General features: G+C 50.0%; 2 protein-coding genes across 2 annotated transcripts in view; one reads left to right on the top strand and one right to left on the bottom strand.

The window, feature by feature from the left end:
- NOAZFP (nucleolar atypical zinc finger) overlaps positions 1-4,360 on the bottom strand; it is a 33,643-nt gene extending 29,283 nt beyond the window's left edge. The window contains exon 1 of the mRNA XM_088660308.1: positions 4,242-4,360. The gene's annotated coding sequence lies outside the window, so the exon portion shown is untranslated. The remainder of the gene's footprint in view (positions 1-4,241) is intronic.
- RNF150 (ring finger protein 150) overlaps positions 3,643-13,969 on the top strand; it is an 86,135-nt gene continuing 75,808 nt past the window's right edge. The window contains exon 1 of the mRNA XM_035111684.3: positions 3,643-4,569. Coding sequence (XP_034967575.2) covers positions 4,041-4,569 — 529 coding nt within the window. The 5' untranslated portion in view covers positions 3,643-4,040. The remainder of the gene's footprint in view (positions 4,570-13,969) is intronic.

The raw sequence follows: 13,969 nt of genomic DNA on the forward strand, positions 1-13,969 counted from the left end.
CTCCACGGACCGTCTGGAACGGATTAATCCACTTTCCATTACTTTCAATGGGAAAGTTCGCTTCAGGTTAAGTACGCTTCAGTTTAAGTACTCTGTGGACCGTCTGGAACAGATTAATCCACTTTCCATTACTTTCAATGGGAAAGTTCGCTTCAAGTTAAGTACGCTTCAGGTTAAGTACAGACTTCCGGAACCAATTGTGTACTTAAACCGAGGTACCACTGTATTTATATGGGTACCTACTGAGAAGATCCATAAAAAGCAACTACCAAATGGAATTGTTGTGAAAATAAGAAATCTTTAGAGGGGGCACCAAATTTTGTCCTTGCCCAAGGCGCTATATTACCAAAGCCCATCACTGCCACCAGCTGGACCCATACCCATGTAGAGCTCACATGAATCAGCTGTGATGCTTCTCCAAAAGGTTTGGTGGATGTGACTGCAATTAAAACTGAAGTGATTTGCTTTTTTGCTCTTCTGGAGAAAGAAGACTTTTTGTCTTCTTTTATCTATTCCAATCAATACATTGGATTCTTCTTCTTCTTCTTCTTCCTCTTCCTCTTCCTCTTCCTCTTGTTGCTGTTCTGCTTCCATATTTTAGAAATGCCTGACCTGCACGAACATCTGAGCAGATATAGGAGACCAAGCTATATACATGCACACAAAGAGGGATGTTATCTCCTCCATTGTTTCATCGGTGTTTTCTGTGGCCTGTGGATAGCCAGATCAAAGAAGGCTGAATCAGAATCTCAAGCCCAAAGAACATAATGGAAAAATAAAGTGGACAGTCAGCAACTATAGTAATTGTCCATGGTGAGGATGTGGCTAGGCTAGGGCTGGAAAAGGAGCAGCAGTTTTGGATTCAGGCCAAAGATTATCTCAAGATTTCATCACAGTTGTGTATAATAGAACAGTGGCAGTTAATAGAGTTCTTCATGACCGGTCCTAGTTGTATAAGGATTCCCTGGGATTATACTGAGTATTGAGAAAAGTATGCAGGTGGTCAGAGGCATTACCTTCATTATTTATTCCTGCATTCCCAAACTGAGCCTTGACAATTCAAAAATTTCCAGGGCTAAATCTGGGCTGAAATTAAGCACTGGCAAGAGCCATGAAGTGACTAGAAGCAGAGAGCAAATAAAGTTGGACAAGGACAACACATCATAACATTTATATTCATCATATATACAATGCGAGTATTGTGAGAAGGGAGACCAGAGATTTATTGTAATGGTTCAACATACATATGAAGAGGCTTGATAATGAAACATAAACTAATAGTGGCATATCTACTCAAAAGTAAGTCCCACTGCTTACTTGCCAGTAAATGTGTTCAAGACTAGTCTTAGTGGCTATGGGAGGCAGTCAGAGGTTGCCTCAACACTAAGAGGACTTGCAGCTGGATCTCACTGTTTCACCAGCTTTTTCCTCTTCCCCCTTTTCTGCCACAGATTAGACTAACCCCACACTCCATATGTTACTGCTTCCTGAGTAGCTTCTGATAGGGAAAGATGCAAGTATGTGCCTAACCTCATTGCTGTAGGGAGGGAAACAAGTCTTGGAAAGTTGAGCTTGGAAAGTGGATCAGCTGCAGACATGGTTAGGGGTCCCTTTACCTTTTTACAGTCCTTGACTAACAGCAGAAATCCCATGCTGTGCCTATGAATACACCCAACGAAACCTTGGCTGTGGCTCCCAGAGGGCTGATTCACACATGCATCACTGGGTGACTCACTGTTTGGTGAGTCACACAGCTGAATGTGTGAAATTGCTGCATTGAAGACCCTTGCACTGAAGGCGATGGCAAGCTACAGGAAAGCTGATGTATGAGATGGGATGGCTGTTCCAGACCTGTAACTCATTGCCTGGAGCTGTCCACATGCTGCTGCTGCCCACCCCCCCTTCCGGATTTCTTTGTGTTCTTCTCTCTGCAAGCTTTTCAAACAAGTGCAAAGAGCAGTGTAGATCTATTGAACCAAGCAAAGATCACCAGTGTTGAAGCAATGATTATTCAACATCAACTTCGTTGGACTGGTCATGTTGTGCAGATGCCTGATGATTGTCTTCCAAAGCAACTACTCTATTCCAAACTTATAAATGGAAAGTGTAATGCTGGTGGTCAACAAAAGAGGTTTAAAGACTGTCTCAAGGCAAATCTTTAAAAATGTAGTATAAACACTGACAACTGGGAAACACTGGCCTGCGAGTGCTCCAGTTGGAGAACAGCCTTTACCAAAGGTGTCATGGGCTTTGAAGACACTCGAACTCAGGACGCAAGGGAGAAACATGCTTGGAAAATCACACTGTGGTGAACTCCCACCTAGAAACCAATGTTCCCACTGTGGAAGGACATGTGGATCCAGAATTGGCCTCCACAGTCACTTACGGACTCATTGTTAAAACCGTGTTTATGGAAGACAATCTTACTCGGCTACGGGTGATTGCTGAAGAAGTAGTAGTATTTATATTCTGTTCCTTCCCCATTTTGTCTAGGATCCGGTCTCTATCTGATGACCGCACACTTTTCCTAGGTGGGTTCATTCATAAGATTTGTGGACAGACCTCCCTCCAATTACCCTCTCCATTTAAAAAAAATGGAGGAGATCATTTTTGTGCAAAAGCAATGTTACACCAGCTACAAATGCTTTGGCAATGCTTTTGCTGTCCAATGGGTGAGGGTTTCTTTAAAAAAAAACCCTCAAAATGTGAGTGAGCAGAGATCAAGGGATAACACTGAATGAAAGCTTGTACGAATGGCTACTGAAGAGTTACCAGGATAGCGAAGCAGTTTGAGATAAGTTGGTGCAAATCCACTTACCATGCTGCTTGCACTTATTATGGCCTGCAGCAGAATGAGCTCCTTGGGGAAACCAAGGTGATAAAGTGGAACATACTACTTCAAACTCCAAGCGGGGACTTGCCACCCCCCCCAATATTCCCTATAACCAGTGCAGGGGTACGCATACCCCTAAACATTTTGTGAATCTGTGTACAGTACTTTTGTCCATTTACTGTATTTATTTTTCCCGATTTGAACTATAGAATGGTGATCTTCTTGAGTCAAAATGAGAGTACCCCTCAACATTCTTTTAAAAAAAATAAAGAAAAAAGCACTGCCTATAACCACCGTTTAAAAAGCAACAACACCTGCCTGGAAGTTATTTTATTTTCTTAAAATCACCCCAGCGTATCAGGCTGAAAATTCTCCACCTGCCTCTTGCTCTGCTGTGACAAGTTGTCTCCTCGCAGAGATTTTCTTCTAGAAAGAGACGTTCACAGACAGAGGCCTTCCCTCCCGCGCGGGCGCAGTCCATTCTCCCACCTGCGAGGACTCATTCGAACGAGGCCTCGTGAACTCTCCCCGGTTCACAGGGGACCAAGCGGGGTTCGCTGCTCCTCACCTTTCCTCTCTCCTGCAAACGGCGCCCGGGCAGGCTGCCTTCCCTCTGTCTGCCGGCAGGCGTCCTTCCTTCCCTTCGGAGTCGAGAGACTAGCCTCGTAAAAGCCGAGCAGCTGCAAGCGGGAGCTTTTGACATCACATGCAAGCTCCTCCTGCGCTCGACCTCCTCGCTCCCCCCCCCAACCTTAGCTCCCCTCTTTTCCCGCCCCTTCTACCTCCCACCCTCCAAAACAAAACATCTCCTCTGGCGTGAGGCGGCTGGGAAGCCCACAAGGCGAGGGGGAATGAGGGAGCTCGAGAGCCGGAGAGGCCGCCGGAGCAGCGCGCTGCCTCTCGGGGGCTTTTCCCTTAGCTGCGAAAAGGCCGCCTTCGACCGCGTCTCTGGGGAGTCCCGCTGGCGCTGAAAAGGACCCGCTTGGCCAGGCGCGTCAGCCAGCCAGCCGCCTGAGAGCGAGCGAGGAGGACGGGCCGACGGCAAGCGAGGCTGCGCCGCCGTCCCCTTTTGTTTCTTTCCCCCGCGCGCCCAGGAGAGGAGCTGGGAATGCCGAGTGGGTTGCAAAGGTGAGGGCGCGCCGCCTGCCTCCGCCCGGGCTGGCGTGTCCCCGCGCGCCTTCTCCACGCGCGCGCGCGCGCCCCCCATATGCAGACACGCGCGCGGCGGCGGCGGCGGGGGGGCGAGCGGGAGCAGGAGGCGAAGATGGCAATGTCCGTGATCCAAGCGTGCCGCAGCCTGGCTCTCTCAACATGGCTGCTTTCCTTTTGTTTCGTGCATCTGCTGTGCCTGGATTTCACCGTGGCCGAGAAAGAGGAGTGGTACACGGCCTTCGTGAACATTACTTACCCGGATCCTGGCGCGGGTGGCGGCGGAGCAGGCGGGGAGTTGCGTAGCGAGAAGACCGAGTGCGGCCGCTACGGGGAACACTCGCCCAAGCACGACGTCTGGGGCCAGGTGGTGATGACCTCGGCGGCCGCCGACCGGCTAGCCTGCGACCCCAACGCCAGGTTCGCCGGGCCCGGGCCCGGCAAGGTCTGGATCGCGCTCATCCCCAAGGGGAACTGCACTTACAAGGATAAGATCCGGCACGCCGCCGCGCAAAATGCCTCGGCCGTGGTCGTCTACAACGTGGGCTCCAGCAACGCCAACGAGACCATCACCATGCCTCCCGCAGGTGAGCGGGTGTTAGGGGGGAGGGTGCTGAGCTTCAACCATCCTCCTCCCCCCAAAAAGTCCCACTGTTTGAGGATCTCCCTTCTGGACAGCTTCATCGCACCCCTCCTTGGACCATCGCACCCAACCAGCCTCCCAGGATGTTATTAATAGCCAAGTCAATGGCCGTGGCCGGGGTTAATAACATCCTGGGATCTTGGATTAAAAGCAGGCAGCGCTGTGTGCTTGGCTCGCCACAAGATGAGTTTTTGGCTATTTCTCTCCCCACCACCACCTTCTTGAGCTGGGAAAAAAAGAGGGGAAGGCTAGTGGAGTGAGTGATGGGGCGCATCTAAGAGCTGGTCTTTGAATAGCTCGAAACTAAATGACAACTGATGCAAGGACAGCTTTTGAATGCAGGGGAGCAGGAAAGTAATAAGGGGAGGTAGGTCAGCTGTTTTGGGGAGGGTAGGGAGAGAAAGGTTGTAGCAGTCAAGGATCCGGCCAGGCGGAAGACCAAAGGGAAGAGGACAGGTACAAGGCAGAAGGGAAACCCTAGAAAGGGGGCAAGCTGCTGGAAGGATGTGCATCTTGGCAATAGGCAGGAAAGGTTATGGGAGGTTAGTGTGTCTGGTGCAGGGAAGGAAAGGGCAATCTGTGGCCCTCCAGATGTTGCTTAAGGCTCCCAACTCCCCTCAATCCCAGCCATCATGGACTATGGTCAGGGAGAATGGGAGTTGGACTCCAACCACATCTGGAGGACATTCACATATCCTGCCATTTGATTTCACTCTAAGCCTTTTTCAGTGGCCATTCGAGATGTGCACATTACTTTCTGTGTTCCTTCAAATTCATTCATGCTACATTTGGGCTTGCTGGTGCAGCCCTTTGTAATGAATGGTTGAACTATGCTGATTAAAAAGTGGGCTGATACAACAGCACCTTTCAATATGTCTTGGAAAGTTTGAAAGTTCTGGTGTTTTAAGCCACTTCCCGAATCCCAGGAGGTTTGTGATTTCTGTGTATAGTGTTGTTGCTGTAAGCCTTTTTCTCGCTTCTTTGCCTTCCCTTGCTCTGGCTGTACAAGCATTGTGTCAAGAGAATGAGCTATTCAGGATGCCAGGAACACAATTAGGTTAATTACTATTAGAAGATTTTACTTGAAAAATGCAGTCTTAGTACAATATCTGCAATTCCTGTGACACAGATTACTGTCTAATTTCAGGTAGTATGCACACATGCAATTTTTAAATCCACTTTTAGGCTTCTTTGCAACACACACAGTGTAGATGTTTATGTGATGGTGCTCTTGGATATATTCCAGTTTGTCATATGGCATAAAAATAATTACAAAATATCAGTATGCAAGAACAGGCTGTATGATGAACATGTTGTGCTCTTATTCATTATCTGCATTTGAAAATGTTGTGTTTTTAGAAAACACCAAGAGTAGTTGTTTGGGGGCAGGGCCCTACATGGTCAAGAGCTACTTGCTTCTTATTCTGAAATACCACACTACAGAGAGTCAAAATGCCACTTTTTAATTTGGGTTGTACACATCTTGCGATTCAATATACAGTGGTACCTCGGATTACAAACGCTTCAGGTTAGAAACACTTCAGGTTACAGACTCCGCTAACCCGGAAGTAGTACCTCGGGTTAAGAACTTTGCTTCAGGATGAGAACAGAAATCGCACGGCAGTGGCACGGTGGCAGTGAGAGGCCCCATTAGCTAAAGTGGTACCTCAGGTTAAGAACAGTTTCAGGTTAAGAACGGACCTCTGGAACGAATTAAGTTTTTTAACCAGAGGTACCACTGTATTTCTTCTTTAGTAAGAGCCACAATATTCAGTGGGGTTTAGATTGGGGTTGCAGTTGTTCTCCACCTTAGAGGGGAACCTAGAGGCAAGTTTGGTAGCAAAACATTAGCATTATTTTAACAATATTTCCTAAGTTGTAGACTCTGACAGGTAGGGAATATATTAACCGCAATATTTGGTTGGACCTTGAGTTGGCGGTATGGAAAACAGCCCAGTTTGGTCCAAAGGACTTCAGAGACACTGTGATTCAGCTCGGGGTCTGAAAAATATGAAGCTTTGTTCTCACCTATGCACTGTTGAGAAATTAAAAAACTGTTCCAATGTTATTCCCTTTGAAAGAGATGGATGATTTATGTGGGCATAATAGCCCCTCCAAAGTGGATAAAATTTGACAAATTACAGGCAAATCAATACAGTGTTTTTTGTGGTAGGTGCCTTTTAAAGTTTAATTTTTTTAAGAATAACATTTTATAATTCTCATATTTTTTGCAGAAATTGATAAAATTTGCAGGCATGGTAGTCCCTTCTAAGGGGATGGATCCTACCGAAGAAAGATAGCTACTGCAGATTCCTCACAAGGACAGCATTTGCAGTTTTGGGATGCTGAGAAAGAAAAGAAAGAGAGAGAGAGAGAATTATTTATTATGCTTATTGGTCACTATTAGCATAGAAAGTTAGTATTGGGGGGGGGAGCCTGGACAACACACTGACAATAGAACAATAAATTCAGAGAGATTCAGTTTGTCTCTGCTGGTGTTTTGTGAGCGATTGATCTGAAAATAGCAGAAGTGCCCATAGATGTGAAACATACCAAACATACCAAATTACATACAGATAGGCCTAGGAGGTTTTGTGCTAGGTTCCTTTAAGTTGACACTGTGTGTGTGTGTGTGTGTGTGTGTGTGTGTGTGTGTGTGTAGACTGAACACTGAAAGGGATTCTTTTTCCTCCCTGTGGTTTTGTTTGTGGTAAAAAATTCAGCAGCATTAGAGAGGTACCACTGGTTCTACTGCACATACCGTAGAGCAGCAAACAAAGTCTTTTGATTTGAGGAATAGGCTAATGTGGGCATTGTAAACTTGCTCCTTGTGGACCCATATACTTATCCCACCCGAAATCCTGTCAGCCATGGCACCCTCCCAGCTGTGACAGTGTTGCAGTTTGCCAGATTGGGATGTGTCCAGCAGAGTGACAGTGAGGAAGACATCAAGTTGGCGGTGGGAACAAGGGTAGGTGAATTTTGTGCACCACCAGCACAGTCCTGCCCTCACTGCTGCCCTGGCGCTCTCCATCCTTTACAGTGTGATGACAGCTCAGGTGCCCTGGATCCTTCTCCCTGCTTAGCTGCTTCCTACAAAGCAGGCAGGTTGTATATCTAGGTTCTGCTGTGAACACAAAGGAAACCCATATTCTCTGCTGTTTGCTCCCACTGATAGTTCTGCCAGCCCGAGAAGAGAGAGAGAGAGAGAGAGAGAGAGAGAGAGAGAGAGAGAGAGAGAGAGAGAGAGAGAGAGAACTTGCAGCTGTTGAATGTCATCACTATTTCTGGCTACAACAGAGAAGGTACATTTCAGCTAAGTGGGTGGAGCCCCCAGACAGCCATCTTTCCCGCTGCTCCCACCTCTTGCCCTGATGAGGCACAAGACAGATGGGGGCAACACACTTTGCTAAATGTGTGTGTTATTATTGTGTGGTACTTTTCTGCCTTAAACAGTGTGTGTTTATTCACACAAAAAACAGTACTTCAGTAAAAGACCCTAGGGTGTCTAAGTGGAAAAGCGGCACACAAGGACAGTAAGCGCTAAGTAATATTAATAACAATCATGGCTGATAAATGAAAGTAATCACTTGGGACATGGCCACACACGGGAGAAATAATATCATTAAAAACAAGAGGTTGAGTGATACACACATTTTTTAAAAAATAATTTGGATTGATTGAAAAATATTACACAAAGTTGTGCAGAAGCAAAGGCCTCAAAACTACAAGGTGAACTAAAACACTGCCCTCTGTGACAGTAGGACGGTCCCCTGCTTCAGCACCAAACATGAAGGGCAGGCTCATAGCTTTAGGGAGCTTGCAGTAGTTTCTCTCTGCTGCCACAACCCTTTTCTGTGTCACTTAATGCCAAGGGTGTGGGATTCCCACTCCCTTACGGTGATCTCCTTGAGTGTTGGAGAGGAGCCAGCTGATTTCTAAGACTTTTTGCAGCTTCAGCCTGTCTCCTGTCCGCTCACCCAATCACTTTGACAACCCCTAGTGTAGCCTCAAGCAGCCTAAGCCACATGGCGGGAGGATAAACAGCCCCTGAGTGTGCCCCCAAATCATCACAGCCCAGAAATCCAATTAAGCAGTTTATTCAAATTGAGTATAAGTTTTTTAAAAAAGGGAGGGGGAGAAATAGCAGGTACGAAGCTCAAAGTTGAAATAAAAGACTGCACCAGACTAGTGGTCTTAAATCACCCTGGCCTATACTTTATCCAAATGAACATTGCGAACTTACTCTCAATGGTCACCTCTGGCACTGGAAGTTTCAAGCATCAGTTGCAGGTTGGGGAAATCATGAGGGGCAAAGTCTGTATGGCCCAAGACCCATTTTAAGAGCTCAGGACCCACAGTAGGCTTAAAGGGCAGCTGAAGTAGTTTCCAGCTAATCAGAGTTCAGATGTCCCTGCCAGGGAATCAGTGTGTGTGTGTGTGTGTGTGTGTGTGTGTGTGTGTGTTGGAGAAATGGTAGACACGTCCTGGAGGCACAACAAGAGGGTTATTACATCCATGCACACAGAGAAATTCTCCCAGGTTTCATCTGTCTTCTTGCTAGAAAGGATTTGATTATGAATTTTGTGTGTTTAAGAAGGGATATGCCTTATTCTCTAGGCAAAATGGTGAGCAAGGGACCAGACTTTTCACACGCGCTACTCAGGAGAACAAGAACACTTGGAACACATAAAATCAGAATGGAATTAAAGGATCAAAGAAATTGGACAATGATTAGAAAAAGGTGCCTAAGGGAGGAATGCCTCCAAACTTCATCAAAAGTTCTGATGTATTTTGCTCTGTAGAACAGAACAGCAAAAGATCAAGAAGTAATAGTGAGAAAGTGCATATTCCTTCAGCATCTCTCCCGCCAAAACCCTAGAATTGGAGAGTGCAGGTGCCTTGTGGAAAGGATGCTGTTTGAATGCTAGGCCTGTCAGTCATGAATGAGCTATCCCTTCCCATTCATGATTCTGGCATTTTCTTAAGCTAGAGGCATAAGTCTGATTTTGCAAAGCTGTACCTTTTCTTCACCTGTTGTCAGAGGGCCTGGTATGGCTACTCTAGAGTAACGACTCCAGCATGGTCTCTTAAGGCTTTTATTAAGTGCTGACTATTTACAGTGTTCAGAGCAGTAAAAATGCATCCTTAAGGTGAGGTGTCAGAACTCCCGAATGGCGATTGGCGCGTTTTCTTCCAGCACCACAACTTTGGCAGACCCAACCTCTTCCCCCTACGTTTGCGTCGCAATTCGGGAGTTGGGGGGATTGGCCTCCCCCCCGTGCGTCCAACTTCCTGTCCCACCTGAGGCATGGGCTCCACAACCCTGCCTGAGCCTCGGACACCACTTCCTGACTCTCCGCTGGAGGCAGAGCTCTCCTTACTCTCTCCAGCGCTTGGTGATGGGCTGGAACTTAAGATGGGAGGGACTTCCCTGTATCCCTTGTCCCTCACATCCACCCCCCTCCCAGGCTCCTCTCTCCTCCTCCCCAGTGGCTCTCTGCTTGCTGGGGACGAGTGAAATCCCAAGAAGTCTGTGGCATCCGAGCCTGTGGGTGTGAAAATTTCCCCCCAATCCTGCGATCTCTCTCCTTCCCCCTGAGAAGACGGAAATCCCAAGAAGTCAGTGGCATCAGAGCTGGTGGGAGTAAAAATGTTCTGCCAGTCCTCTCCTGCCTCTGACGTCGTTGACCTCGGTGAAACCCACACCTCTTCTTCCGTGTCCTCAAATTCCGCTTCCCATCTCCATGGGGAGCTGCTGCCTGCTATCCCTTCCTCCTGCTCCTCCCCCTCTCCCTCCCTTTCCATGTGCCAGGGCTTGGGCCTGTGGGGGAACAGGGCGTGGAATTCTTCCACTAAAAATTCCTCAGGTACTTCCGTGGCCGGTATCCACTCATTGTGGGATGGCGGAGTGTCCTCCCATGCTATCAGGTACTCCAGTCCTCTCACCCCTCTCCTTGAGTCTAAAATCTCAGTTGCCTCATTGAGCTGTCGGGCGTTTCCCGTCTCCCCCCCTCCCTCTGGAGGCTGATCGCTGTCCCTGAACCTGGTACTTTCCCTGTACGGCGACAGCAGTGATCTATGAAACACTGGGTGCACTCTCATGTCCTCCGGCAGTGCTAGCCTGAAGGCTACCGGGTTGACCTGTTGCGTGACCGTGAAGGGGCCCAGCCTCCTGTGTGCTAACTTTCTGCATCGCCCCCTGGTGGGAAGACCTTCCGAGGATAACCAAACCTTGTCCCCCACCCTTATGACCTCTCCCGGCCGCCTGTGGCGATCTGCCCCCTTCTTATACGCTTCCTTGGCCCTCTCCAAGTGTTCTCTGAGCTGTTGGTGCACCGTCTCCAGGTCCTCTGCCCACTCCTCGGCCTGTGGGCCCTCTTCCTCCTCCTCCCCCTCCCTCTCCGGGAAAGATCTGAGGTCGCGCCCATAGTTGGCCTTAAAGGGCGACACCCCTGTGGAGACGTGCACCGCATTGTTGTAGGCAAATTCTGCCAGTGGCAGGCGATCCACCCAGTCCGTTTGCCTCTGGCTGACGTAACATCTCAGGTACTGCTGCAGAATGGCGTTGACCCGCTCCGCCTGTCCATTGGTCTGCGGGTGCCGAGCCGTCGACAAGCTGACCTCCACCTGCAGGAGGTTCATGAGCCGTCGCCAGAACCTGGAAACAAATTGGCGGCCACGATCCGAAATAACTCTTAAAGGCAATCCATGCAGTCGGAATACGTGGTCCACAAACAGTTTGGCCGTCTCTTCTGCCGAGACCGCCCTGGCACACGGTATAAAGTGGCACATTTTGGACATGAGGTCCACCACCACCAACACTGCGGTCTTGCCCCTGGACGACGGCAGGTCTGTGATGAAGTCCATGGACACTACTTCCCACGGCCTGTGCGGTGTGGCTAATGGCTCCAGCAAACCTGCTGGTGGCGCTCTGACCACCTTTGCTCGCTGGCAGGTGTCACATCCCCTGACATAATCCCGAACATCCTCCCGCACCCCTGGCCACCAGAAGTGTCTCATGACTAGGTGAGTGGTTTTGTCCCTTCCGAAATGACCCGCCGTTGGGTTGTCGTGCATCTGCTTGAGAACCTTACCTCTCAGCTGTTTGGTCGGGAGGTACAGGGCTCCCCTGTAAAAAAGCAAACCCCTCTTCTCCTCAAAGTCTTTGGCCTGCTCCCTCCCCCCTCTCAGGTCTCTGAAGATGCGGGTGGCAAATTCATCCGCTGCCGTCAGTGCTGTGAGTTCTGCCTCGCTCACCACTGCTGCACCGCATGACCATGCAGATGGGGGGAAAACGTGCCTGGGTGCTGGTGGCAACTCCTCCTCCATGTACTCTGGCTTGCGGGAGAGGGCATCCGCCCTGACGTTCTGCTCCCCCGGGATGTAGTGGATGGAGAAGTTGAAGTTCGAGAAGAACTCTGCCCACCGTATCTGCCGCTGGTTGAGCACCCTGGCCGTTCTCCAGAACTCCAGGTTCTTGTGGTCTGTGCACACCTGGATGGGGTGCTTGGCGCCCACCAGGAAGTGTCGCCAGTGCTGGAACGCCGCGTGGATCGCGAGAAGTTCCCTATCAAACACTGTGTAGTTGCGTTCAGGCTGGGTCAGCTTCCTGGAGAAGAAGGCACAGGGTCTCCACTCTCTGTTGGCGTCCAGTTGCAACAGAATCGCTCCCACAGCTTTGTCAGAAGCATCTGTCTCCAGGCGTAGGGGCGCATCCTGCACCACGTGGAACAGGTGCTGGTCTGACGCGAACACCCTCTTGAGGCTTTCGAACGCTGCTTGTGCCTCTGGTGTCCACCTGAACTTCTGCTTGCCTCTCAGGCAGTCGGTGATGGGAGCCGTGACCCGAGAGAAGTTCTGGATGAACTTCCTGTAGAAGTTAGCGAAGCCTAGTAGTCGTTGGGCATCTTTGCGCGTCCTGGGGCTGTGCCAGTCCAGGATGGTCTGCACCTTGTCCTTGTCCATTGCCAGTCCCTTGTCTGACAGCTTGTAGCCCAAGAAGTCCACCTCCTTGGTGTGAAACTTGCACTTCTCCAGCTTCACATACAGGTGGTTGTCCTTCAGGCGCTGCAACACCTCCCTGACATCCTTCACATGCTGCACTGGGTCATTGGAATAGATAAGGATGTCATCCAGAAAGACCAGGCAGTTCTTGAAGAGGAGGGACCCCAGGACGTGGTGCATGAAGGCCTGGAAGCAGGCTGAGCCCCCTTGCAACCCGAAGGGCATCACCAGATATTCAAAAGAGCCCAGAGGCGTGAACATCGTGGTCTTCCATTCATCGCCTTCCCGGATCCTGATCAAGTTGTACGCCCCCCTCAGGTCTAGCTTGGTGAAAATCTTGCCCCTGCGTGCCGCTGTCAGGAGATCATCCACTCTGGGCATGGGGAAAGCCACTGGCTCTGTCACCGAATTCAGCCGTCTAAAATCCACCACCAGGCGGCGCTGTTGCGTGTCTTTCTTGTCCACCCAGAAGACCGGGCTGCCCCCTGCTGCCTTGCTTTCTCTGATGAACCCCCGCTTGAGGTTCTTGTCGATGAAAGCGCGCAGATCCTCCAGTTCCTGGTCTGACATGGCGTACAGCTTGGCTGGGGGTATAGTTGCCCCCGGCACCAGGTTGATCTGGCAGTCAAAAGGCCTGTGTGGGGGTAGGTGGTCGGACTCCGCTTCGCTGAAGACCTCCTGCAGGTCCCAGTACGGCTTGGGTATCGCCTCACCCCCTTTGACGTGCATGGTGGCCACCGTGGCTATCGGAGGCCCCTCCCCTGGTTGGTGCTGCATGCAATGTTCCAGACAAAAGTCCGACCCAAACGTGATGCATCTCTGGTGCCAACTTATGGAAGGGTCGTGGCGCGCCAGCCAGCTCATTCCCAAAACGATGGGGGGGTCTGAGATGGTCGTGACGTTGAAAGCCAGTGTCTCTGAGTGCCTTCCCACCGTCATTCTCATGGGGGGGGTTTGATGAGTGATGGCCCCTCCCAGCAACTCTCTGCCATCAATGGTGGCCACATGCAGGGGAAAATCCAGCTGCAGAAGTTGGATTTGGTGCTCTTCTGCAAAGTTTCTCGAGAAGAAGTTGGCAGATGCCCCACTGTCAATTAAGGCGAGGACTGACAGGGGGTAGCCATTTGGGAGCGTCAGCGTGACTTCTAGAACCACTCCTGCTCTGGGAGGGGTGGGCTGGCTCTGCTCCTCTCTGTGCGGGTGGGCGGGCTGGGGCTGTTCACTGCTGACTGTGCCTGGCTGCTGCCCCTTGTCTCCTGCAGCCAGGCTGTCTCGTTTCCCTGCTGTGGTGCTACGTCAGTGGGGGAAGGTACAACCGTTCCCGCCTTTCCTTGCCA

Source organism: Zootoca vivipara, chromosome Z1, assembly GCF_965207765.1.
Source record: "Zootoca vivipara chromosome Z1, rZooViv2.hap1.1, whole genome shotgun sequence".
Lineage (NCBI taxonomy): Eukaryota > Metazoa > Chordata > Lepidosauria > Squamata > Lacertidae > Zootoca > Zootoca vivipara.